Source organism: Gigantopelta aegis, chromosome 5 (assembly GCF_016097555.1).
Source record: "Gigantopelta aegis isolate Gae_Host chromosome 5, Gae_host_genome, whole genome shotgun sequence".
Taxonomy (NCBI): domain Eukaryota; kingdom Metazoa; phylum Mollusca; class Gastropoda; order Neomphalida; family Peltospiridae; genus Gigantopelta; species Gigantopelta aegis.
Window position 1 is genome coordinate 5,385,890 of NC_054703.1, and position 27,714 is coordinate 5,413,603.

The window sequence follows — 27,714 nt, forward strand, 5'->3', positions numbered from 1 at the left end:
CCGACTTCACACCCTGAGTGAGTAAATAAAAGATCCCTTCCTGCTAATCGGAAAGTGTAGCCTATGTAGTGGCGACAGCGGGTTTCCTCTCAAAATCTGTGTGGTCCTTAACCATATGTCTGACGCCATATAATCGTAAATAAAATGTGTTGAGTGCGTCCTTAAATAAAACATTTCTTTCTTTCTCTCTGTCCCTGCGTGTGCTGTAACCTCATCGTGGTGCAGGGGTGTAACATTCTCTTTGAGAATGGCCAATACAGCACAAAATTGAAGTTTTGAGTAAAATTCAGTATCCGTAAAATTCTGTGATATTTGTGTTTTTGCACAGTTCTTTACACTGTTTTTGTTTAAGTCTTGAATTTTTATATTGATGTTGATCATCACTTTATTTATTTGCATTACCATAGTTTGACACCCAATAGCCGATGTATTTTTCGTGCTGGGGTGTCGTTAAACATTCATTCATTCATTCATTCATTCATTCATTCTTTCTCTCTGCAGTCTCCATTTTACTCTCTCCCTATTTCTGTTTGTCTCTCTGTCCGTCTGTTTCTATCGATCTCACACTCTGTCGCTTTCGCTGACTTTCTCCATCTGTCGATCTCTTATGTTTGTGTCCGTCTCTTTCAAATAGCCGAAGATCGTTCTCTCTATATATAGAGAAAGAGAAAGCGAAAGACAGAAGGGATATATATATATATATATATATATATGGGAAGGGTAGGGAGAGAGAGAGAGAGAGAGAGAGAGAGAGAGAGAGGAGAGAGAGAGAGAGAGAGAGAGAGAGAGAGAGAGAGAGAGAGAGAGTGTATATGTATTGAGAACTCGTTAAACACGTATTCTATCCTTTCTTTCATCAAATTAACTATCGTCTTGAGCAGTGTATTCCACAGCTACAAAACTCCATCGACTGTCGTACTGTGGTGTCTGCTTTTTGGTTATAAACAATTCTATTGTTTTAGTTGTCGTGTGCTAAGCTTTGGTTCGATGAGAAGAACAGGAATAATTCCTGAATGTTGTGAAAGCGTGTCCACGATATGTCATAGCTTAAACACTGTCATTAAATACACATATGCAAGTCCGTACGAACGACATCTGGAGTGTGTGGGTGGGTGGGGGACACTTTCTAGTGGAGGGGCACGGTCTCTAACGGGGGCACAAGCCAGATTTTTATATTTATAATAATATAAGATTAGAAAACAAAAACGTACATTTTCGTCCTGAAATGAGGGGGACTCACATCACTCCAGCCCACCTCCCCCCATCCAGTTCCTATGGGTCTGAGACAAACAAATGGTCCTGCAATTGTTATTTTTATTCATTTGTTTAACCTATATAATACCGTTGACACAGTCCCCACTGAAGGAAGCAAAAGGTACGATGTTGTTATTGTTGTCCTTGTTGTTTTTTTGTTCGTCTTTCTTTACATAAAAAAGGTTTAGAGACTGTGCCTCTACCCCAGATACGGTGATAGATAGAAAGTGATTACACAAACACATTATCAACTGCTAATATTTTATTTTATTTGCTAGAACGTCCGTTTCAGTTTATACACAACTGGCGAAGGTGACGGAATCAGCCAAGGGGACACAATCCATATCGAGAAAAGTTTACGGTTTCTGTCTGAAAAAGAACAATTAAATAGAAATTTAAAAAATACTCTTCAAAAAAGTAGGGGAACTCTAATAAGAATTTACAATTGCCAAAATTGTAAGGTATATTAGTTGTGGGGAATGGTTATATGATAATAGTGAATTAATTGGACACACATTACAACCGATAGTTCAGTATTACAGTAGGTTTTATGACCACCATCTTGAAGGACGATTGGGACAAAAGTGAATTTTTTAATCAGTAAATCGCAAATTCAAACAATAAAAATGACTAAAAATAAAACAATAACAACTGTATGATCAACAGAATGAAAAAGATTGACAGAAATAATGTTCCACAGTGATTGATGCACCTTCCTGGAAATTGTCAAAATCGAGAATGACACCCCACTCACGTGTACGGGACAACTGCGTGATGCACGTGCAAACTATGGAATGTGTTTCGGTGTGTTGATAAACAAACCTGAACGTTCTTTACTAGGATGTCTGTGGTTAGAACGTATGTTCGGTCTAATAGTTGATATTAACATTAATAGTTCAGGTTCCCATGCTTTTTTTAAAGAGTATATATAACAGAAACACCTTTTCAATCAATAACTGATGTAGCCTAGCACGTGAGTTTGCACTGCTTTCAAACAGTGTTTGACAATACCGTTCATCATAGTTACACGGCCTATCCCGAGTTTATAGCTTGGTAGTATAATATATTTCGGCTAGTATAGCGTTCGTTTCATTACTGACATTTCAATAGACTTATATTTTCTTTCTTAAATTGTAAATAATGCATTTTTATTTTCGATGCTCTTTTGATTATGCTCCTGTACATAGTAGTCACCACACCTTGATATTTGAATGACAAAACCAACAATAACCATTTTCAAAATCGTATCTCTGCACAAGGCAGAGTCAAAAGGAAGACCCTAAGGAGGACCCAAGGAGGACTGCCACTTCCCGATACATCCTTCCTGTTTTGGTTTGTAGGAAGACTCACTTTCTACTTTGGTTTGTAACAGGACTGCTAATCCAGAGATTAGTTGGACAAATCGAATCGTGCACGAGAGCTCACCGGAAGTTTAAACAGTTCTGATGTCATGCACTCACGAATCGCTGTCCAGTAATAACATCAGGTGTTCGTGAAGTGTGAGCATATCCTGCCTCACCGGTGGCATGCATGGGTCAAAGGATCGAACCCCGTGGGTGGACCTATTCTCTGATTGTGTTTTTACCCGACCCAACCAGTGCCCCACGACTGGCATATCATAAGCTGTTATTCTGTTAGTCAGAAAATAGTGGGTTTAGTGTATGTCACTCACAATGACTATTTAAGTCAATTTGCTCAAGTTAAACAAGTTCAAGTTCAAGTTCTTTGTTGCGTTACGTTTTCCAACTTATCAGCATTATAACAATGAAATACAATATTATGTACAATAGTGCGAAACAATGGCGAAGAATGACTTACATAAATACATACACATATACCGATAAAACAATCCATCTATATCTATATATAAACAATCATGAAATGTTTGACATCCAAACGCCACTAATTAATTAATCAATTTGCTCTAGTAGTGTCTAAACAAAACAAACTGTCACTGAAGTCTGGGTCAGAATTACCAACTCTTTGACATTCAATAGCCACTGATTAATTAATCAATGTGCTCTAGTGGTGTCAAACATTTGTTAATTCTGACACGTAGTTATCAGAGGAAACCCGCTACATTTTCCCTAATGCAGCAAGAGATATTTTATATACACTTTCCCACAGACAGGACAGCACATACCACGGCCTTTATCCAGTTGTGGCGCACTAATGCTCGTTAACTAAAACAAACTTTTCATAGTGACATCCACTATGAGAATGGTAACAGTGATACTTACCCACACCTATCACATTTGATGTAACAGATATCTCTGAATGATTTGAATCTATCACAGTTTGATGTGCCGTAGATCTTGCAAATCTCCGGCTGCTTATACTTGCATCCAACTGAAAAAAACAACAAAACAAAACTAAACTATACTGGACAACAAATGGAACGCAAATATAAATTTAGTTTTCGTTTATTTATTTAAAGGGACACACCCTAGTTTTTAAACACTAAATAATTTTTAAAAAATTGGACTATTATAGCTGTTTTTGATAACTGAAATCTTACTTTACTTAGATGTTATGGTTTAGATTATCAATATCCAAACATTAGAAGAGTTTTTGGTCATTCTGGTCCTGGTGTTTTTAATATCACAAAATGCATTTCTCATATTTTTAAAAACGCACGTGCGTCTGAGAAGTGACAGTTATGGAGTCGAGTTTTAGTCTATTTTTAGAGGGTATTTCACTATTTCAAAGTCACAGACTCATGTTTCACTCAATTGTAACTTTATCCAGATGTGTTACTTAGTGTTAATTTTCACGTGTTGAAACTAGGGTCTGTCCCTTTAAGAATTCACCGAATTTTTTTTTTGGCTATTCAAATATGAACCGAAAGAAAGAAAAAACAACCCGATATGCACATTGTATGACTCCGCGTACAGGGTGAAATAAATGTGTGCGCATCGGTTTTTTATGTTCATACATGCATGAACTAACAAATAATTGCAGTCAAAGTTTATAATCAAATTTATGTGCATAATTTAACAATACGTCCCTGAATTGGTTTAACATTAAACACCTCTGTAGTATTGTGCACACTTCATTGGAACCTTTATGGCGTAGGAATACAAACGTTCATTCACTATTTTTTAATCACTAAGCAAACTATCTGATGACTATGATTCGGAATTACCAAATGTTTAACATCCAATAGCCGATGATTAATGTGCTCTAGTGGTGTCAAACATTTTTTAATTCTGAATGGTAGTTATGATAGGAAACTCGCTACATTTTCCCTAATGCAGCAAGTGGTCTTTTATATGCATTTTCCAACAGACAGGACAGCACAAACCACGGCCTTTTTCCAGTTGTGAATATAATATAGCACTGTAAATTTGTTTTTAATGTTTTAGCCTCAGCGGGTTGGGGGTGTTCGAACCCCGAATTCCCCTCCCCCATCTACCCCAGCCCCTGATTGAAAAAAATAAAAGAACTGTTTTATTTAACGACGCACTAAACATATTGGATCCCCCTACCTACCTCTCTGCCCCTGGAAAATAGAAAACTAAAGTATACTTCTAACCTGGGCAGTCTCCGCTGATGTGTGGACAGTTCTTGGCGTTGATGAATATTTTGTAACTTGGAATGAAATCTGCCACTAGACAATACACGCTGTCCTTTGTCTTGCAGAGAGCTGGAAAAACGAATAATGAAAGAAACAGTGAAAATATTATTAAAAGGACTGTCCCTGGACTCAAACTGAAGAATCTGTTTCTGTCGTGATTCAACCTTAATTGGATATAAGCACAAAAATAAGTTGAAATGAAAAATAATCTGTTACCTACAGACATTTTGAAATGTTTGTTTTGGTGGGTTTTTTGGGTTTTGTGTGTGTGTGTGTGTGTGTGTGTGTGTGTGTGTGTTGTTGTTGTTTTTTTTTGCCGCAGGTAAAATGTTGACTTCTTTAGCCTATCTACAGCAATTTTAAACTAGTAACCTTCTCAACTGATATAAACACTAAAATGTCATCCTTAAACGGACAGCCAAATTTGTATCGGACAGGAAAACCGATAAATGTTCGATTATAAATCGATCTTTGGAAAATCATTAGAAGGTATCAAGAGCTCAACGTGTGCACGCATAATACCCTCTATTTTATTTTTCTTACAACGTTAAATTTATATGCGCCTATAGTATTCTTTGTGTAAACTTCATCGATACTTATGTCGCGTAAGAATGCAAACGTTCATTCACTATTATTTGAATCTGGTGATTTTTTTATTTTTTTTTGTAAATGACGTCATTTGGTAAATGACGTAATTTTGATAAGCGACGCCATTTCATCTAATTGCTGTGCATTTTTACGGATCATTTTGTTATATTGGAAGGAATTGTCCTATTCGTGTAAAGTTTATATTTTATGAAAGTGAATGAAGGGAACGTGTTTAACATTTATGCTGTCTGTGGAACCGTTTAATTGTTGTTGTTGTTATAGGTGTTGTATGTTTGTTCTTTATCTGTTTGCTGACACCAGCTTGTATGGTAATTTGCAATAAATTGAAATTGAAATTGAACCGTTTAATTGTCGCCAACAGCTGTAGAACCTCGCTTACAAGTAAGTCACAGGCGTGAAATTTCCAACATGATTTCTTTGGCCACCGACCGAGTCTCATGTCATGATTAGCAAAGAGTTTTTTTATTATTATTATAAAAAATTTTTATTATTTAAATCAACGTGTATAGATCTACATGTCTACTCTGCTATAGCATTTTCCTACAATTTATCATATACATTTTTCTAAATTCCTTTTGTAGCTTTCACGTGTATTTTCTTCAAAATATCTAAATATGGTTGCCAGAATAATCCGGCTTGTTGCACAAAAGTAGTGCGAGTCAGTGGGGGGGGGGGGGGGGGGGGGGGGGGGGGGGGGGGGGGGGGGGGGGGGGGGTAGTAGGCGTGGCTTCATTTTTTTCAGTTCATCGAGATATGAACGAAAAAAAGTAAGCACCTCTGGACCAATCAGATTGCAGTAAAGTGAGTGTATAGACACAAAGAAAATTTAATTATTTTATTTTATTTTATTTTATTTTATTTTATTTTATTTTATTTTTTATTTTTTATTATTATTATTATTTTTTATTTTTATTATTTTTTTTTGGGGGGGGGGGGGGGGGGGGGGGGTGGCAACTGCCACGAGTCCTGTAAACAATTGATCCACTGTGCAGAATTGTGGTCGTACTAATCATTGGTCTATCATGGCTATGAATAGGCTAGCTCACGTGTATTTGTGACGTACAGTTTGGAAACAACAGCTTTCGTATTAAGTAGAATTTGGAGGTTCTTGTATTTAATTATTCGTTGTGTATGTTAACTTGACTCACAGTCTCATTTGTTCATCAGCTAGTATGTAAATAAAATTGTTTTCAAATACATTGTATACCGTGTTTCCTCAATAGTTAAAGTTTGTTTTGTTTAACGACACCATTAGAGCACATCGGCAATTGGATGTCAAACAGTTGGTAGTTCAAACATATAATCACTGAGAGGAAACCCGCTATATTTTAGCATTAGTAACAAGGGATCTTTTATATGCACCATCCCATAGACATGATAGTACATATCGCGAACTTTAATATACCAGTCGTGTTGCACTGGCTGTAATGAGAACTAGTCCAATGGTTATTTTATATTGTACGACAAAACGACGCAAGTTACTGTCTAAACAGTCATCGGCTTGTACTTCGGTTCCTGAAATAAGAAATAAAGTATTGATTAATGCATTTAAATACACATAACTCAAACGAAATACATATACGATAGAATCTTGTTGGGTCGAACTCGGAAGGGTCGAATACACCGCAACGCTCGAACCAAACACGAAGTCCCGACTTACATTTACATGATGCTGACCGAATGGTCAGGACGAACCACCCGATGGGTCAAACACTTTCTCGAGCACCGACGGGGTTCAAGCCCACGGGATTCATCTGTATATCATCTGTCTCTACGAATAATTGTAGGTAACGTCGATGATGTCACGCCATGACCAATTTCAATGATGTCATACCCAGATTCATTTCAATTATGCCATATCATGATATTAAATTTAAATTAATGGGGAACAAAGTAGGACCGTCTTAAATATCTAAACATGTTTTTCACTGTATATGCTTTATTGCACGTTTATATGTTTATATTATATTAAATTCTACACCGAGGGTGTATTGATTCAAACGTAATGGAATTTATTTTTATTTGGTGGTTGGGGGGGGGGGGGGGGGGGGTCTATTTACAGCCATTGAACATACGATCTAAATATAAAATAGACAAATAATATTATAAATAAATAAATAATATAAAATATAGCTTTTTGTCAGTGTAGTTAATTTTCACAACAACAACAACAAATTCTGGGGGTTTTGTTTTGAATTTTAAAGACATAAGTCCCTCCGTGCAGATACAAATTTTATTGCTGGATGGGTGCCTGTTCGTAATCTATTTTTCCAAGATGAAATGAACTTTGTTGCTTCCTATGGTAGTTTTTCGACAGTTTAAAACATGGATATATAAATTATAATAGAATTAAGTTTCTGTATCAGAACACTATCGAACATTACATGATATTAAATTACAGGTAAATAATTGTTATATCTGTTATCTAAAAAAAAAAAAAAAAAAAACTTCATTCGCTTAAAGGTAAATTGATATATCTGTTACCTAGTGAGAAGTCGATCGGAACACACTAAGTAAAAATATAGTTAGATTTTAATAAACCCTTAATCTCTGTTACCTAAAAAGAACTTAATTCACTAAAAGGTAAATTGTTATTTCTGTTACCTAGTGAGAAGTCGACCGGAACACACTCTTTGAAGCTAGGTAGGCTGAAGAACTCGATCTCAGTAACCTGTCTTTGTCTGGTTTTACACTGACACGTTCCGCTGGTGCATTCCTGTTTCCGTGCGTCCTCGCAGAACAAATTGACGTCATCGCACGACTCCCCAAGCAAGGAATATTTCTCACCTATACGAAAATACAGAATCTTGCAGCAAGATACATTTTCATCTAAAACGTAGTTGTTCCGCCGGTAGTAAGGGAGTACAGTAGATGGATACTAGTGCCTCTTTACAATGCCAGAAGTAACTACTGAACACTCTCCGAAGTGGTCAGACTACTCGTAAGCCCACAGCTAAAGCTGATGCGACATGGCAGGTGTGTAGTATGGATAACCACAAGAAACAAGCACCAATCGCAGTTCGAGAGACAAGGACTGGCATATGGAGGTAAACAATGAAAGAAGTAGAAAGATAGGATGAGTTGCCAGATTAGGAAGAAATGAGGTGGAATTGAAAGGAGAGAAATGAAAGTGGTTTGAAACCCAAAATGATGGCAATCAAATGTTAAAGGCGACCCTGCATGACAGTTTATCTACTAAAGGATAAAAGACAAAAGAATCGAAAATATTAATTTAGTTTTTCTTTAACTTATTTTAAATTAAGTTTCCGTCTATTGAGATTACCACTGGCTTGTGATCATTTAAAGCAATATTGCTGCATTGCAAGATGTTTCCGACTAATAAAATATTTCTACGATTAAACTTGCATATTAAATATATTTTCTTGTTTAGAATATCAGTGTCTGTATATTCAATGTGTTTCTGGTCGTATTGATATTTGTAGGAAGCCCAAACTGGATTTCGTCTTCAAATATTACGAAAACAATGAAATGTAACCTAGTACAAAATATGTTAAAACGATCAGAAACACGTTTAATATACAGCCACTAATATTTTATGCAGAAAAATATAGTTGATATGTAATTACAATCGTTAAAAAGTCTCTGCTAGTCGATAACATCTTTAAAATTGCAACAAACTCAGGAATGTCCCTTTAAGACCCATTTCGACAGTCTATTTTCCGAGTTAAGTGAATCAAATAATAGGACTGCCACTCCAAGACTGCATGGTGTTTGTTTAACTTATAATTATGTTAATTTGGATATCCCATGAGCCTCAAGCCCAAGCCAAATTGTTTACCGCTCTCACCCGACCCACACCCACCCACCCACCTCTACCCAGGCCTCAGGAGACATTCGTAATATCGAGACAGTTCGCTAAATTTATCCGATAATAGTGATGAATTGTTTACAGATCTCAACGACAAAAACGTTTTCAAGCAACATCGTATCTCTGTTCAAGACAGAATCAAAATGTTCTGATAAAGTCGAGAATGCTTCCAAGAATCACTGTGATATGCTTAGCCTTTATTTTAAGTAAAACAAAAAATATATTTTAATATATATATATATATATATATATATATATATATATATATATATAGATAGATGAGAGAGAGAGAGAGAGAGAGGAGAGAGAGAGAGAGAGAGAGAGAGAGAGAGAGAGAGACACACACACACACACACACACACACACACACACAGAGAGAGAGAGAGACATTACCAGGAATGAAGGACTGTTCTCTGCACCGCTCTCCATCGTCTGACTTGATAAAGCCGGACTTGCAGACGCACAGACCGTCTGTGGAACACTCTGCACGTTTTGTGCACGTGAGCCCGACCTCTGTACAAGGCTCGCCCAAGCTCACCACTGAAAATCAAACAAGAAAAATATGACCTTACAAACTGAATATTTTGGTTTTACGGCGAATTGTACATAGCGGTAGCTGTAAACTATTAACCTTCTTCAAATGGACTATTCTGAGTTTTCAACCCTACTAAGACTTTGTTCCTTCCAATAAAATAAACACAAATATTGCTTTTTCATGTTTTTTAAAACAACAACAACAACAAAAACCCAAACAACACGTATCTCACCTTAAACAGGCCATGGAAATTCACACTAAGTTATTTAATCTACAAACTTGTAACACAATTGGATAAAGTTACAACTGAGTGAGTCAAACATGAGTTTGTGACTTTGAAATATCCTCTAAATATAGACTAAAATTCGACTCCATAACCGTTACTTCTCAGACGCACATGTTTTTTTAAATATCACCAAAAACACTTCGAATGCATTAAATGGATAATATAAACAATAAAATCATAAGTAAAGTATGATTTCACTTTAATTGTAAAAAAAAATATGTCTTAGTGTTTAAAAACTAGTGTATGTCCCTTTAAATATAAAGCGTTCTTGTGGCCGAAATATTTCAAATTTCGTTTCCCCGTTGGAAGACAAAAATTCGTTCAGGTGGAAGAGAACTTGCGATTGCTCGCCAGTCTGTTTTTTTTTTTTTTTAGAGCTACGTTACTTGAATTTGTTTGGGCAAGATAGAATAGCAACCAGCAAAAGTGTTTATAGCGCCTATCCACCCCAGCACACCATCGAATAGCCCGAATACTCTGACTGTACACGAAGAAACTCAACAGAACCCATTTCAATACGTATTTTTTGACGGGTTTCTGCCTGTAGTGTGTGTATTAGAGATTAATATTTGAATATTTTCTATAAGGGAGCTCGAAAATTATCGGTGTAAAGGTATTTAACGTCAAACATAGGATTGTTGTTGTATTAGAGCCATAATCTTTGACTACCGTTTGGTAGGAAGCAATTGCGTAGAATTTACACAGATTGGCCTCTGACTGTTAAATATCGACCGGCCTCGGTGGCGTCGTGGTTAGGCCATCGGTCTACAGGCTGGTAGGTACTGGGTTCGGATCCCAGTCGAGGCATAGGATTTTTAATCCAGATACCGACTCCAAACCCTGAGTGAGTATTCCGCAAGGCTCAATGGGTAGGTGTAAACCACTTGCACCGACCAGTGATCCATAACTGGTTCAACAAAGGCCATGGTTTGTGCTATCCTGCCGGTGGGAAGCGCAAAAAAAAAATTCCTTGCTGCTAATCGGAAAGAGTAGCCCATGAAGTGGCGACAGCGGGTTTCCTCTCAAAACCATATGTCTGACGCCATATAACCGTAAATAAAATGTGTTGAGTGCGTCGTTAAATAAAACATTTCTTTCTGACGGTTAAAGAAAAACGTCCGTCTAGCTTTCTTATCGTCAGAGTACTCGAGCTAGCCAAAGGACTACCCGTTTATTAAAAATACCTCGGAGACACTTGGTCTTGTCCGCACTAGCGAGGGTTTCGTTTTGACAGACGCACAGTTTGTCGAGACATCCAACCGCCTGACAGATGGAGTTCACAGGACAGGAATCAGGGGCATCTTTACACGACTCAGATACCTTCAGTGTGGCGCCTGGAAAAAACAAAAACATTCACAACATGCGAAAAACTAAATAAATGTCTGGTTTCCCATAAAATCTGCTCGTTGTCGTAGCCTGCGACGAGCTCAAGCGTGTTAAATATTTTATAGGACACGCCCCCCCCCCTCCCCCCAAAAAAAAAATAAAAAAATAATAATAATAAATAAATAAATAAATAAATAATTAATTTATTTATTAATTATTAATAATAATTAATTAATTAATAATAATAATAATCATAATAATAACAACAACAACAACAACAACAACAATAATAATAATAATAATAATAATAATAATAAATTCAAGTCCACTTTCAGCAATTTGTTTACAATTTCCATTTCACGAATGCCAAATTATTTTTTGGAAACCTCTCTTCAGGAGTTGGTCAGTATGTCCCTTTCACTTTGGGCCTCTTCTTAAATATATCCTGGGTTCGCCCTTGTTTACAGAAAAACGGACAAATTCAGTGAATGCTTCAGTCTACATATATGACAAGTTATATATTCAGTGTGTATACTCCGCATAAAAAATAAATAACTTATCTTGTGATTGCACGTTCCTTATACCGTGAATTTCACACACTAGAATTCAGATTGCACTGCCTTAACCATAACTATAATATAATCGGTATTCGCGGGTCATAACAAGCGATATTCGCGTGTTTAGTTAATGTATAGTCAACAAAATTAATTAAGGGCTACTAAACATAAAATTTTGATCACAGATGATTTCTAAAAATTGTGACCAGTGATGTACAAGCTATCTACTCTTTGTAAAAAGAAAAACAAATGTATTTTGTACCATGTAAATGACGTCACATGTTCATTAAACTGACGAGCCCTTTAAAAATGGGTGAAAACCTTTTCAGTTGTATATATCTATATATTGTCACAGTGCTACTCTTCAACTTTATAACAATACGGATAATATCTTTATTTTTACAAGTGCATTACTTACAATTAGTTAATTGATATACTGACGTCTGCCATGGTATTCACTTAGGGACTTGCCAATCAAACCAATTAGTGTCAAGACCTAATTAAATATGTAACGAGCAATCTGATACAATGCAATTTAATTGTTGCCACGGGTATTGCAGACGTCTGAACGAGTACACCTTGACAACTGTATATTACATAGATACGTGTTTAGTATGCGTCTTATAAATAAGGATCATTTACCCATGAAGACAGACTTGGGGAGAAATATATATCCTACACACCCGTTGGTGAAAACACCATGCGTTATTTTTCATAACACATAGTTATTTACACACGTACGTGTGTTAACAAGTTCAAGACATACGACTGGCTGCTCCTAGGTGATGACCAGGTCAACAATGCCATACGTCCAATAAAAAACAGCGGATATCGATTACACTGTGACGTATAGTTAACCCTGCAATCATGTGTGCAAAGGGTTGTAAACATTTTTTAGTCGATAAAGATGTTAAAATTTGCTTAAAACATGGTTTTTGCGGATATGTAAGAAATAGAATAATAAATTCGTGTCCATTAGATACTATTTATTTCACAACACGTGTGCTTTATAAAAAAAACGTTAAATATGATTGTAATCGCTTCACAATTGGCGTTAATAACAATCAGCGATGTCAATTGCAGTGACGCGGAATGATGCCACTATCATAACCGCGACCGTCGCAAGCTCGCAGTTACTATAGTGACTGTAGTGGGAAAATACGACATTTATGTAAACGTTTACTGTAGTCCATAATATGGATAATAAATATATTTTATATTGATATATGAGTGTGTGATTCAGTTATTCAGTGTCGGCGAAGAAATAGCAAATATTTACCGTGGATATGGACGACTGCTAGCCACAAACAGAACGAGACGAGGAACTTGTGAAGACTCATCGAGATCGGTATCTGGAAATTAAACAATGACACTCAATGCATGAGTGGATTTTATTTAAATGTAATCAACGGGTAGAAGATGCGATCACATCCCCCCACCCTACCCCTGGTATAAAAATAATAATAATGGTACCCGCTGTCAAAATAACTATTTGTTAGACACCAAGTGCAAATTCGCCTTGGCGGCCCATTCACTGATTGAGATTGTTTTCCCTCCCAGCCAATGACTCACGTCTGGTATATCAAAGGATGTGGTATGTGCTGTCTGTGGAAAAGGTGTGTATAAAAGATCCCTTGCTGCTAATAAATAATGTACATGCAGATGGTTTCCTCTAAGACACCAAAGTTAAAAGTTAGAGTTTGTTTTGTTTAACGACAACACTAGAGCACATTGATTTATTGATCATCGGCTATTGGATGTTAAACATATGGTAATTTGTTACTAGTAGTCTTACAGGAAACCTGCTAAATTATTTTGATTAACAGCAAGGGATTATTCGCACCCCCCCCCCCCCCCCCCCCCCCCCCCCCCCCCCCCCCACCCCCACATCACCACAAAGAGGACAGTACATACCGCGACATTTGGTATACCAGTCGTGGTGCACTGCTTGTGACGGGAAACTTTAAGATTGCACGTGCGAATTATCAGATATTTGATAACCAATAGCCGATGATTAACTGATCAATATGTTTTGGTGGTGGCATGAAACAAAACGAACTTTAACTTTCCAATTGCAATTAGCGATAGTTCAAAACGTGTTTTGTTGTCATTATAAACATTTAAAAACAAATTTCCTCCCATTTCCCCTCCCTCTCCCCATACTAGACCAGCCCCAAGAGTCATGAGTCAAGTCGAAATTCCTTTAAATCTCGCACATGCTTGTATAGTTTGATCTACCTTTTCATTGTTCACCGAAGCTGGTTTTCTCTGACGTGTTCTTAAGTTACAGAGATAGCAAACAAACTTCACAATTAAACAGATATTAAAATATATGGTTAAACATCGTGTACAAATACGTTTTGGTTACATTTATATTCCTTCAATGCACGACAGTAACATGAGATGTTTTTGTAATGCCGATGGCGACAGGATAAAAAAACAACAACAAAAACAACGATCTCGAAACAGACATGGTGGTATAATGTTTAGACCCTCGGACGTTAGCCTGATAGTTCTGGGTTCGCATCTCGATACCGGCCCCTAACCTTACTGAGTCGTAACGGCTTAATGGGGGAGATGCGAACCCAGAACGTACCAGTCTTGCATCCGATGGTTTAACCACGACACCACCGAGGCCGGTCTAAAAACTCTGAGAACTTTAAGTTCCAATCAGAAGCTCCAAGAATATATTTCTCGTCTAAAGCAGTGATGGGTCGTGTAAACTGTTCTCTATATGTAATATGAAGTAGATTTCATATAAAGTGATATAAAGTAGATTTAATGAAATAAAGTCAAATAGATTTAATGATATACAGTTAAATAGATGTTATGATATACAGTTAAGTAGATTTAATGATATACTGTTAAGTAGATTTAATTAACTAAAGTCAAGTAGATTTAATTACATAAAGTGAAGCAGTCGGTAATACAACTTTAATTCTAATACAGCAAAACGAATGATTGCTAGACATTTGGAACGAAATTTTTACTATTTCCATGGCACTTTTTTCTTTTATTAAAGACAATAAATTGATTGAAATAAAAGTAGATATACTTGATATGCTTGCTTTAATAAATGAAAGGCAAAATATTTAACAGGGATATTTTATCAATTAATAATAAGCGACTTGTTTTTACAACTTATCAGCATAATACAATATACAAAACAATAATAAATATATACAGGATATGTACAGGATTATGATGGATTATTAGTAACAAATAATAAAAGAAATAAATTAAGGTTTTATTGACTTATATTATTTAATACATACAAGTCATTATTAAATATCTATACTGAGAGATACACGTATTATTGGTTTAATATACATGCACACGAATAGAACTATACGGAATAAATGTTAACCAATTTGCTCCAACAGCTGATGTCTAATGGCATTTGCTCTATATCAATATTTGCCGATATTATTAATTGTTTCAGTATTGTCAGATGCTAATAGCTGGGTAATTTTGAAAACGCTTGGACGTCTATGGTATAATTTAAAAATAAATTTCATTCATAAATCATTATGGCGTGAGCAATAGAGGACACATGATACTCATCTTCTATTAGATACGGTGCTAGACTATTGTGGCATGCTAAAACAAGTTTGGGAAAATACTTGTAAATCATTATGACGTGAGCAGAGGACAAATTTAATGATACTCATCTTCTATTTGATACGGTGCTAGACTATTGTGGCATGCTAAACAAGCTTGGGAAAATACTTGTAAATCATTATGACGTGAGCAGTAGGAATAGTATGTAAGAAGATCTTAGTAATTAACTTCCCTGGCCTACTTTAGATGAGAAGGGGTAGCGCACAGAAGGAGTTATGTTGTCTATTCATTGGCATAAATATATAGTATGGTAATATATTATATGACACCTTGCTTTTTGGCTTAATCTCTGTCCAAGTGCGAGGAGGGTTTTTTGAGCACGAGATCGTCCGCGGGCCCTCCCCCATCTGGCATCAGACTCCTGTTGTCGTCTATCTCTCGTACTGACCGACGCACTCCGAATGGGGCACCCGGCTCCAGAGGGGAACGGCTCCGATTCTTTCTACTGTCTCTCTGGATCTCTCTGGGGTCATCTCCTCTCTCTCTCTCTCCTCTTTCTTCGCTACTATCTCTGCTCTCAGTCTCTCTCTCTTTCTCTTTCCTCTCTTTTCTCTCCTTTTCTACTCTCCCCTCCCTCTTTTCTTTCTCTGTTCCGTCTTTGCTTTTTTCTGCTCTTCTCTCCCTCTCCTCCGTTCTCTCTCCTCCTCTCTCGTTCTCCTCTCCAACTCTCCCTCTTTTTCTCCTTCCCCCATTTTTTCCCTTCTCCCTCTTCCCCCTTTCTTCCTCACTCCCTTTCCCTCCTTCTCCTTTCTCTCTTTCCCCCCCCCCCCTTTTTTTCCTTCCCTCTTCTTTCCTTCCTTCCCCTCCTCTCTTCTCCTCCTCTCCCCCTTCTTCTCCTCTCTCCTCCCTCTTCTTGTCCCTTTCCCTCCGTTCCCTTCTTCTTTTCCCTCCCTCTTTTTCTCCTTGTCCCTACGTTTTTTCCCCTTCTTCCTCTCCGTCTTTGCTTCAGCTCTCCCTTTTCTCTCTTCCTGTCGTCTTTCTCCCCCCCCTCCCTTGCTCTTCCTCCCCTTCTTTTCTTTTTTCTCCTTTTTTCCTCCCCCACTCCTTTTCTCCGTCTTCCCTTTTCTTTCTTTTTTCCTCCCTGCCCCGCCCTCTTCTCTTTTCCCTCTCCCTTTCTTTTTTCCCTGCTTTAGTGCCTCTTTCCCTTTCTCTTCTTTTCCTTTTTCTCTGTCCCCCCTCCTCCTACCTTCCCTCTCCTTTTTCTTTCCGCTTGCCTCCTCTCCTCCGCCCCTCTTCTCTCCTTTTCTTTCCTGCCCCTCGCCCCCCCTTTTTTCCATCTCCCTTTCTCTCCCTCTCTTTCCTGTCTTTTCTTTCACCCCTTTTCCCTCTCCGGTTCTTCTCTTCCCCGCCCCCTCCTCCTCTTTCCTCTTCCCTTTCCCTGCATCTCCCTTTTCTTTTTTTTCTCTCCTTGTCCTCTTTCTTCCTCTCATGTTTCAAGTCTTTCCCCTTTTTACGATCTTATTGTCTCTGCTCCTCCTTTTCTTTTCTTTTTTCTCTTCCACTCATCTTTCTTTTCTCCTCTCTTTCTCTCCCCTTCCCCTCTCTTCCCCTTCTTCTCCCTTCCCATTGGAGCCTCTCTCTTTTCGCTTGTCTCTTTTTTTGTTCTCATCTTTCTCCTTCTCTTCTCTCTTCTCCTTTCCTCTCTCTGTCTCTCTTCCCTTTCCGCCCTTTTTCCCTTGATCTATCCCTTTTATCCCCTTTCTTTCTCTTTCTTGACCCTTTCTTCCTTCCTTTCGTATTTTCCTTTTCCTCTCCCTCTGTCTCTTTCTTACTCCCTCATCCCTCTTTCTGCTCCCTCTCTTTTTCCTTTTTTCTTTCCTTCCCCTCACACTCCCCCCCTTGCCTTCTCTCCTTTCTTTCCCTTCCACCCTAATCCTTCCCTTCCCCTTTTTTCTTTCCCTTCGCTTCCCTCCCCTCTCTCCCTCTTTTTCTTTTTTTCTCCCCTTTCCTTTTCCCTTTCCCTCTTTTTTCTTTCCTCTCTGCTTGCTCCCCTCGTTCTCTTCACACTCACATTTCTTCCCCCTTTTAGAGTTCCCTCTCTTTTTTCATCTCCCTATCCTTCCCTTCCTTTTCTTCCCTTCCTCTTTTTTCTCCTTCTTCCTCCCTTTCTTTTCCTTCTTTCTTTCTCCTTCTCTCCCCTTCTCTTCTTCTCTTTCTCTTTTCTTTTTTTCCCCCTTGCTTTTTTTTTATTCTTTCTCCTTCTTTCATTCCGCCCCTTTCCCTTTTCTTTCCCTCCTCCTCTCTCTTTCTTCTCTTTCTTTTTCCTTCCCCTTTCCCTCTCTCTTCTTTCTCTCCCCTCTTTTTTTCTTTCCTTCCTCTTTCTCCCTCTTCCTTCTCTCTTCCCCTCTTTCTCTTCTATCGCCTTCCTTTTCTTTCCCTCTCCTTCTCCCCTCTTTCCCTCCTTCTTTCTCTCTCTCTTCTCTCCCCTTTCTTTCCCCCTTTCTTTCTCCTTCTTTCCTTTTTCTCTCCCCCCCCTTCTTCCTTCTCTTTCCCTCTTCTCTCTTCTTTTCTTTCCCTCCCTCTTTTTTCTCCTTTCCTTCTCTTTTTTCCCCCTTTCCCCTTCCCCCCCTTCTTTTCCTCTCTCCCTTCTTTCCCCCTTCCTCCTTCCTTCTCTCTCCCCCTCCCTCCCTTTTCCCCTTTCTCCCCTCCCTTCTTCCCCCTTTCTCCTTCCCCTCTCTCTTTCCTTCTTCCATCCCTTCTCCTTCTTTTTCCTCTTTTCCCCCTCCTTCCCCCCTTTCTCCTGTCTTTTCTCCCTCCCCCTATTTCTCCCCGCCCCTTCCCCTCTTCTTTCCCCTCCCCCTTCTCTCTTTCTTCTCCTTCTCTTTCTCTCCCCTTTTTCCTCCTCCCTCTTCCTTTCTTTTTCTTCTTTCCCCTCCTGTTCTTCCCTCTTTCCCCCTTTCTTTTTTCCCCCCCTTTTCTTTCTTTCCCTCTCCTTTCCCCCCTCCCCTCCCTCTCCTTCTTTCCCTTTTCTCTCCTTCCCCCTTCCTCCGATTCCCCCTCTCCCCTTCTCTCTTTTTCTTTTTCTCTCCCTTCTCCCTTTTCTTCCCTTCTTTTCCCCTCTACTCCTTTCTTCCCTCTCTTTTTTTTTCTCTTGACGCTTTTCCTTTCCCCTTCTTTTTTCTTTCTCCCTTTTTCCCCTTTTCCTCCTTTTCTTTTCCCTTCCTCCCCCTTTTTTTCTCCCTTTCCTTATCCTTTCGCTTTCTCCCTTTCCCCTTTCTCTTTTCTCTCTCTTTCTTGTTTTCCTCTCTCTCCCTTTTCCCCCTCCTTGTTTCCCCCCTTCCCCCCTTTTTCCTCCCTTCCCCTTCTCCCTCCCTCTCTTTTTTTTTCCTCCTCTTCTTTCTTCCTTTTCCCTCCCTGCCCTCTTTCTCTCTCTCTCCTCTTTCCTTCCCCCCTCCCTCCCTTCCCTCCTTCTCTTCCCCTTTCTCTCTCTCTCCCTTTCTCCTTTCTCTTCCTTTCTTCCTTGCTCTTCTCTTCCCCCCTTCTTTTTCCTTCTCTTTTCTCTTCTTGCGCCTCTTCCTTCTCTTTTCCTTTCCTTTTTTCCCCCCTTTCTTCCTTCTCTATTCCCTCCCCCCTCTTCCTTTCCCTTCTCCCCTTCTCCCCTTCCCCCCCCTCCTTCTTTTTTCCTGCCTTCCCTCCTTTTCTGACCCTTCCCCCTAGTCCCTCCCCTCTTCTTATTTTTCACTGTTTATAAGTGACAGCAGAATTGAGAGGCAACGTACGGTTGTGTGTCGCAGCGAGCTGACCTCGGGGCGTTTGCCCCGGGTGGCGTTTTTTCTGAATGAGGCCGCGCCCTAAATGTCGGAATCCAGTATGTAGCTCAAGATGTCTTGACCGAACAGTACGTGACAGTCCCGGGGTAGCAGTACGGCGCCAGCCGCCATTGTCGTGGCACGCGGACACCTGTACTACAATACGATACATCGCTTCCCTACGCTGATTCTGGCCAGTTGCACTGTCTCTCGGGGGACACGGGACCTCGATCCAGCTAACCTTGAAACCGATGTACCGAGGCGGATCTAGTGAAGAGTCCGAGCAATCACCGACCCCCCCCCCCACTAAATTTTGCTAGATCCGAGTTATAATTGTTATTCGAATATATAGATTTTCATTCTTTTACTTGAGGAACCCGTGTCAAACCTAGGGACCAAAGTCTCCCCTGTGGTCATTGCTCTTCCAAGTCACTGCCCCCCCACACCCCCCCTCCCCACCAAGACCGCGAGCCAACAAATATCTTCCATTGAAGTATCTAATCTTCATTTGCAAACTTATTAGTCGTTTGAATTTCATCGGGTAAACGCACCATAGAGATTAAATGTTTGCTAGTTATCAGTTAGTCATGCCAACCCCTAAATTGTGTTATTTGATTCAGGAAAATTTCCAGACCCACTCTGAGTATCAGGGGGGCAGAAATTAATGAAGGGGGTACGTATGTTGGCCCATGAGGGCTAATTAATTAACCTAAATCCCCCCAGGATGGACGGAGCAAACGCGCCGAAATGTAACAATGTTCTAAGGGACATGTGCCCACCATTTGGGTATTATACAGTGGTAAATCAGTATGTGGAGCTAAGACTTGTCATCGAACTGGGTTTTTTTAACCACCGCGGCAGTTGTATGTATAATGGCAATCCAGTTCGGGATTGCACAGAGGTTGAGTAAGATCAATCTGGAGCCACTATTTCCTCGGTCCCCTTTCGTGACCGGTTGTACCGTCGTGGTGTACGGTGATCCTCTGTGACTCTAGCGGATGCAGTATGCGACACACTAACAAGTAAAACCGTTCCCCGAAACAGTGGTAACAAACAAGGTGGTCAAGCCATACCTGATGGCCTCTCCCTCCTAGTCATAGCTCGCCACCTACAATATATATGCAATTGTGCTACAATATTATCAGATGTTACATGCAATCGGATTCCTAATGTTGCTAGATCTGTATGCATTAGGACAATTCAGATAGACTGAAAGAAAGTGTTCATGCTTACGGCTCCATTTGTGGCAATACCAGTTTTCGTATTTGTATTAAGTTTTTAATATTGGACATGTCCGACATGTGATAGCAGTAGATTACGGTTTCGTTAACAAATCATTGTCATTGACGGTTCAATGGATAGCTGAACATTGTTAAGAAGCATTTACTATTCATGAAATGTTCCGAACGACGATAGATGTAACAGACTTATCCCACGTAGCATAATTGTGCCTTTATACGATCAAGGGAATAAGCAGATGACAGTCTTAGAAGACGTTGATTTTTTTTTTTTTTGCCTGTATGTCCCCCTTTAAGTGTGTTTTTGTTTATGTCCGACTCCCACTAGAGCCACATTTGAGTATCAAAGTCATCAGACGATGGATGGAGAGGGTGATGTGATTTACATTTGGCGTAATTTTGCAAGATACGTCTCTAAGAGACGAGGAAACCCGCTAACGGTATATTAGTAGAAAGGGACCGGTTATACATGCACCAGTCCACAGACAGGATAGCACACACCACGGCATTGACTGATACCAGTCGTGATCACTGTGCTGGAGAGAAATCCAGGTAATGGGGCCCACAGACGGGGCATCGATCCCAGACCGACTAGTAGCAATCAACCGCTGTGAGGTAAGTTCATCCTTCTATGAATAATTATGGCTAAATTACTACATTGTTTAAACATACAAGAAATCGTTGCGCTGGCCCATTTTATATATGGCTATTTGATGATTATAAAATGTAGTGTTGTTGTCTGGTTGTTGTGTTGTTGTTTTGTTGTTGATGTGTTTTTGGAGGAGGTTGTGTGTGTATTTTGTTTGTATGCCTGGTGTGCCAACCGTTCCCCAGAGGGAGTGTGTGAGGGTATTTTGGTGTTATGATGTTTTTTTGTAATTTTTTATTTTTTTTGTATTTTTTTTTGGGGGGACCACACTGGGTTGGAGGTTGCTGGTTAACAATCATGGATAGTGTCAAAGCATTAACTTCCATGGGAAACTTCACGGCCCAGTGGGTTTTACTTCGCCAGCCTCAGTGTGCTGGTAGTAGTATGTACAGGCGTCCGTCAAGGCACTGCTAACACACCTGTCGTGTTTATTACTTGGACTCCGTCTGTTGGGATCGGTTGCATTTCCCAGAAAAGGATATCTTTCTTCTAATGAACAATAGTGGTCCATGAAGAGGACGGCGGGTTTCATCTCTACAATGGCGCCGTGAATCTTAACCCATGTGTGGGAGCGCACCCATATAGTACCGTAACCTACAAATGTGTGGGAAGGCGTCGTTTACATGACCAATTTCCTTCACTGTGTACTTACTCACACCAAATTATATTAAAGGCTACAGTAGGACTGGTTAGAGTAATGCGTGCTAGTGTCTAGTGTCACATTAATTAAAAGTTTGATCAACACATGACTTAAAAATTTTTGTATGTAGGCCTAAAATTAGTAGCCCAGGCCAAAGTTCTGCCACGCTGAGTGGGTTTTTCGTTACATTTAGAAATCTGACCTTGTTACGTAAACCATGGAATGTAGTTGTGTTCTCATTATTCGCTTAAATCGTTATGTCTAAGAATCCGACTCAGAGGTCACATCCAAAGAATTGGCAATACATTGTCAATTTCCGAGAATGAACCGGAGTCTAAAGTATGCGTCAAAAAGTTACCTTTAAGGAGCCATTAACGCGAACATTGTCATGTTATGAAGACTATGCTACGGGAGAGGCGGATCCATGAAGCCCAGTGGTTTAAAGCGTTCGCTGATGCGCGGGTCGGTCTGGAGTGGATCCGCGTCGGGGGTCCCATTGGGCTATTTCTCTTCGCGGTTCGAAGGAATCGGGGGGCAAACGAACGGAGGAGTGGTACATCAACAGGCCGTGGGCGAGTGGTAGTGCGATCTATGGGATGGTGACATTATGTAAAAATGCTTTGCTACTAATGAAAACAAAGTAGGGGGTCCTCTCTAAGACGATAGGTGTGACATAATAACAAATGTTTGACATCCCATAGACGAAGAAGATTAATAATCAATGGTGCTCTGAAGTGGTGGTCATTAAAGTAAAGAACAAGATTAAGGACTGACGGAACTTTGCCCAAGTAAATTAGCACATCTGAAGTAGCCCTACGGCGCGCTACCGGACCATGGTAGGGGACAGAGTTGGGCTCAGGCATAAATCGTCACAGAGATAAGAGGAGAGGGAAATCGCGCGGCCGCCACGCAAATAGGCTATTGTCTTTCCGATTAGCAGCACAGGGATCTTTTATATGTAGCCATTACTACAGGACAGGATAGTCATATCAGGGCGCTTTGTTAATCAGTCAGTAGATTGACAGAACGAGAATAAAGAATAGTGAATGTCCACCGATGGGACTTACGAGGCGAGCGCTTTACCACTTGGCTCCGTATGACTTAGACGGGTGTTTATTTCGGTTGTGTTCAACTATGTAGAGTTTTTGGCATGGTCCGTGACCAAGGACTGTTACATGTGATTACCTAAAATAACATCACAACGACATTTTTACTGTATTTTCACAAAAATTATTCTGAAAGGAGATGTATTGAAAACTCGCATGTACAAATTTAATGGGTGGCGTGAGTAACACCAATAAGTCAACTAATGTGTTACCAGAGCGGCATGTACGCTTTAATTTTTCGAACTGGCTGACTGTTAAACAGACAAGTGCTGCTCATTCGACACATCCTGGAAGTTTACATGCACCATCCCACAGACAGGATAGCACACACCACGGCAATTGACATACCAGTCGTGATGCACTGGCTGGAATGAGAAATAGTTCAATGGGCCCACAGACGGGGATCGATCCCAGACCGACCGCGCATCAAACCACTTAGCTACGTGTCATCCTTCTATGAATATTATGGCTAAAACTTACATTAGTTTTCTACAAGAAATAGTTGCTTCTTTTTTTTATATATTTTATTTATGATTATTATTTTATTTGTTGTTGTTGTTGTTGTTGTTGTTTGTTTTGTTTGTTGATTTGTTTTTGGAGGAGGTTGTGTGTGTGTTTTTTGTTTGTTATTTTTTTGTGGAGGTTGTGGGAAGGGGTTTGTGAGGGTTTTTATATGTTTTTTTTGTATTTTTTTTTTTTTTTGTATTTTTTTTTGGGGGGAGGGGGGGTTGGGTTTCTTTTTAACATGTAGTAGTACTATGGACTTCACGACAGTGGTGGGACGCAGCTCAGTCGGTAGAGTGCCAGGCAGTCACGTCAAGGCACTGTAACAAAGGTCGTGGTATGTACTATCCTGTCTGTGGGATGGTGCATATAAATGATATCTTTCTTCTAATCGAAAATAGTAGTCCATGAAGTGACGACGGCGGGTTTCCTCTCTCAATATCCGTGTGATCCTTACCCATGTGTGGGACGCCATATAACCGTAAATAAAATGTGTGGAGTGCGTCGTTAAATAAAACATTTCCTTCCTGTGTACTATACTCAACAAATTAATTAAGGGACAGTAGACTTTAGGTAATTCTTGCTAGTGTCACATTAATTTAACAAGTTTTGATCACACATGACATCTAAACATTTTTTTCTGTAGGCCTAAAATATAGCCCATGCCATATTTCTGACACACTCAGTGGGTTTTTTCGTACATTTATGAAATCTGCCGTTGGTTCGTAACCATACTTGTTATTGTGTTCTCTATTATTCGCTTAAATCGTTATGTCTAAGAATCCAGCAAGGTCAAATCAACCAATTGGCTCCATTGTCAATTTCCATGAACCGGTTCTAAATTATGCGTCAAAAGTTACCTTTAAGAAATTACGCAACATTTTCTATTTGACTTTAATGCTACGGAGAGGCGGAGCATAGCCCAGTGGTAAAGCGTTCGCTTGATGCGCGGTCGGTCTGGAGTGGATCCGCGTCGGTGGTCCCATTGGGCTATTTCTCTTCTCGGTTCAACGAGTGCACCACGACTGGTACATCAAAGGCCGTGGTATGTGCTATCTATGGGATGGTGCATATAAAAATCCTTTGCTACTAATGAAAACAAATGTAGCGGGTTTCCTCTCTAAGACTATATGTCAAATTACCAAATGTTTGACATCCAATAGCCGAAGATTAATAATTCAATGTGCTCTAGTGGTGTCATTAAAGAAAACAAACTTTAATGCTACGGAACATTTGCAAATTCAATAGCACATATAGTAGCCCTCGCTCGCTACCGACCCTGGTAGGGCAGCTTGTGCTCCAGTGCATAAATCCACAGAGATAATGAGAGAGGAAATCCGCGGCCGCCACGCAATAGGCTATTGTCTTCCGATTAGCAGCAAGGGATCTTTTATATGTAGCATACTACAGACAGGATAGTACATATCACGGGCCTTTGTTACATCAGTTGCAGTTAATTGACAGGAACGAGAAATAGTCTAATGAGTCCACCGATGGGACTTACGAGCGAGCGCTTTACCACTTGGCTACGTCTGACTTAAGGGTGTTTATTTCATGTTTGTGTTCAACCTATGTAGAGTTTTTGGCATGGTAGTTACCAAGCGACTGTACATGTATTACCTAAAAATAACACTCACAACATTTTCCTGTTTTTCACAAAATATATTCTGAAATAGAGAGTGTATTGAACTGCATGTACAAATTTAATGGTGGCGTGTAACCACCAATAGTCACTATGTTTTAAGACGGCTGTACGCCTTTAATTTTTCGAACTGGCTGACTGTAAAACAGACAAGTGATGCATCATCGACACATCCTGGACACTACGCGTTGTTGTATTGACCAGGATAAACGAGCTCGTTCTACACGGGCTTGTACCGAGTTGGATCACATCTAGAATGTAAATGAGCCGTATCATAACAATATGGTTATTCATTACTCAACAAAAATATTTGTTTAGTTTTTGTGTGATATAAAGATCAATATTATTCACATGTAGTTTGTGCAGAGCAGTAAATAGAGGGGTGGGGGAGAAGGTAGCCTGTTTGGTGGTATCGGTATTTGTGTGTGTGTGTTTGTGTGTGTGTGTGTGTGTGTGTGTCTGTCTGTCTCTCTCTCCTTTCTCTGTCCTCCTTTCTCTGTGTTGATCCCATCTCTCTGCAGTCTCCATTTCTCTCTCTCCCTATTTCTGTTTGTCTCTATGTCCGTCTGTTTCTATCGATCTCACACACTCTGTCGCTTTCGTTGACTTTCTCTTTCTGTCGATCTCTTATATTCTATATATACTCTTCAAAAAAAGAAACGCAAAAGGGTACAAATGGGTTATAACTCCGATTTTATGTTTCCTACCGGTGCATGCTTTGTGAATATAAGGTCATTGCATGTCCCAAACACATTCCCACGGTTACATTCGATAAAACGCAGCTACTGTACAATAAAGTTCCAAAATGTGAATATTCACGTGCAAACCATGTCACCACTGCACGTGCGTTGTCTGCACGTGCAACATGAACACCGACAGTATAAAAGTGCAGGGTGTTCGCTTGCCTGGCCTCTATATCTGGCCGACAGTTGACAATCCAGGACATGCCACGTCTCAGTGAACCGCAGAGAAACAATGCCATCGGCCGACTAGACGCAGGCGAATCCAGAACGGCCGTTGCCAGGGCATTCCATGTGTCCCCAAGCACCATCTCCAGACTGTGGGACCGTTACCAGCAACATGGATCAACACGTGACCTCCCTAGATCCGGTCGACCACGGGTCACTACCCCCGGGCAGGACCGCTACATCCGGGTACGCCACCTTCGGGAACGATTGACTACTGCCACCTCCACAGCCGCAGCAATACCAGGTTTGCGCAGGATATCCGACCAGACCGTACGGAACCGCCTACGTGAGGTGGAATTCGTGCCAGACGTCCAGTTCGAGGTGTCATCTTAACACCACAACACCGTCGACTCCGACTGCAGTGGTGCCAGATTCATCGACAATGGCCTCAACTGCGATGGAGACAGGTGTGGTTCAGTGACGAGTCCCGATTTCTGCTCCGACGTCATGATGGAAGATGTCGCGTGTATAGGCGTCGTGGTGAACGTTATGCGGCAAACTGCGTGCAGGAAGTGGACAGATTCGGCGGGGGTAGTGTCATGGTGTGGGCAGCCATCTCACACACTGGCAGAACTGACCTGGTCCACGTGCAGGGCAACCTGAATGCACAGGGCTACATTGACCAGATCCTCCGGCCACACATCGTTCCAGTTATGGCCAACGCCAACGCAGTGTTCCAACATGACAACGCCAGGCCTCACACAGCACGTCTCACAACGGCTTTCCTACAGAACAACAACATTAATGTCCTTTCTTGGCCATCGATATCACCGGATTTGAACCCAATTGAGCATCTATGGGACGAGTTGGACCGACGCCTCCGACAGCGACAACCACAGCCCCAGACGCTGCCCGAACTGGCAGCAGCCTTGCAGGCCGAGTGGGCCACCATCCCCCGGGACGTCATCCGTACTCTGGTTGCTTCAATGGGCAGGCGGTGCCAGGCAGTTGTCAACACACGCGGAGGCCACACCCGGTATTGACTCCAGATGACCTTGACCTTGGTGGTGTGTCCTATCACTTACTCACAATGGACTAGAGTGAATTGTGAACAATCCTGCATCATTTGGTAATTATCGGACTCACCATTCAATAATTAAATCAATTCTCCAAATGTTACGACAATGTGGTTTTGCGTTTCTTCTTTTGAAGAGTATATATATATAGAAAGAGATTATGGAGAGAGGGAGAGAGGGAGAGGGAGGGGGAGAGAGAGGGGGGGAGAGAGAGGGGGAGAGAGAGGGGGGGAGAGAGAGGGGGGAGAGAGAGGGGGGAGAGAGAGGGGGCGGGGGGTGATCGAGAGAGACAGAATGTGCTGAGAACTCGTTAAACACGTATTCTATTCTTTCTTTCATCATATTTGACTATCGTCTTGAGCAGTGTATTCGACAGCTTCAAAATCCCATCGACTGTCGTACGGATGTGTCTGCTTAGGTTATAAACACTTTTATTGTTTTTGTTGTCGTGTGTTGAGCTTTGGTTGGATGAGAAGAACAGGAATAATTCCAGGAGGTTGCGAAAGCGTGCCCACGGTATATCATAGCTTAAACACTGTCATTAAAGGGACATATTTTTTACTATTAGAGCCGTTTTTTGATAACTAAAATCAGACAAAATTAGATTT

The 27,714-nt window shown here is 40.3% G+C and overlaps 1 protein-coding gene and 1 pseudogene across 1 annotated transcript; both read right to left on the reverse strand.

Annotated features, from left to right (window-relative positions):
• Positions 1-1,501: 1,501 nt before the first annotated feature.
• Positions 1,502-13,319, reverse strand: LOC121373804. Its single transcript, XM_041500577.1, has 8 exons — positions 13,253-13,319; positions 11,275-11,424; positions 9,663-9,809; positions 8,045-8,227; positions 6,923-6,955; positions 4,790-4,900; positions 3,495-3,603; positions 1,502-1,623 (listed from the first exon to the last, which is right to left on the reverse strand). Exons 1-8 carry the CDS (start codon positions 13,311-13,313, stop codon positions 1,611-1,613), a joined length of 807 nt encoding a protein of 268 aa, XP_041356511.1. The 5' UTR covers positions 13,314-13,319; the 3' UTR covers positions 1,502-1,610.
• A 3,457-nt stretch (positions 13,320-16,776) lies between these two features.
• Positions 16,777-19,515, reverse strand: LOC121373488 (annotated as a pseudogene).
• Between the last annotated feature and the right edge of the window lie 8,199 nt (positions 19,516-27,714).

Coding starts and splice junctions, on each gene's coding strand:
- LOC121373804 (XM_041500577.1), bottom strand. CDS start 13,313: ATGAGTCTTCACAAGTTCCTCGTCTCGTTCTGTTTGTGGCTAGCAGTC. Junction 6,956..8,044: donor TCCGGTCGACTTCTCACTAG/GTAACAGAAATA, acceptor TTCTTATTTCAG/GAACCGAAGTACAAGCCGAT. Junction 4,901..6,922: donor AGCCGATGACTGTTTAGACA/GTAACTTGCGTC, acceptor TCGTTTTTCCAG/CTCTCTGCAAGACAAAGGAC.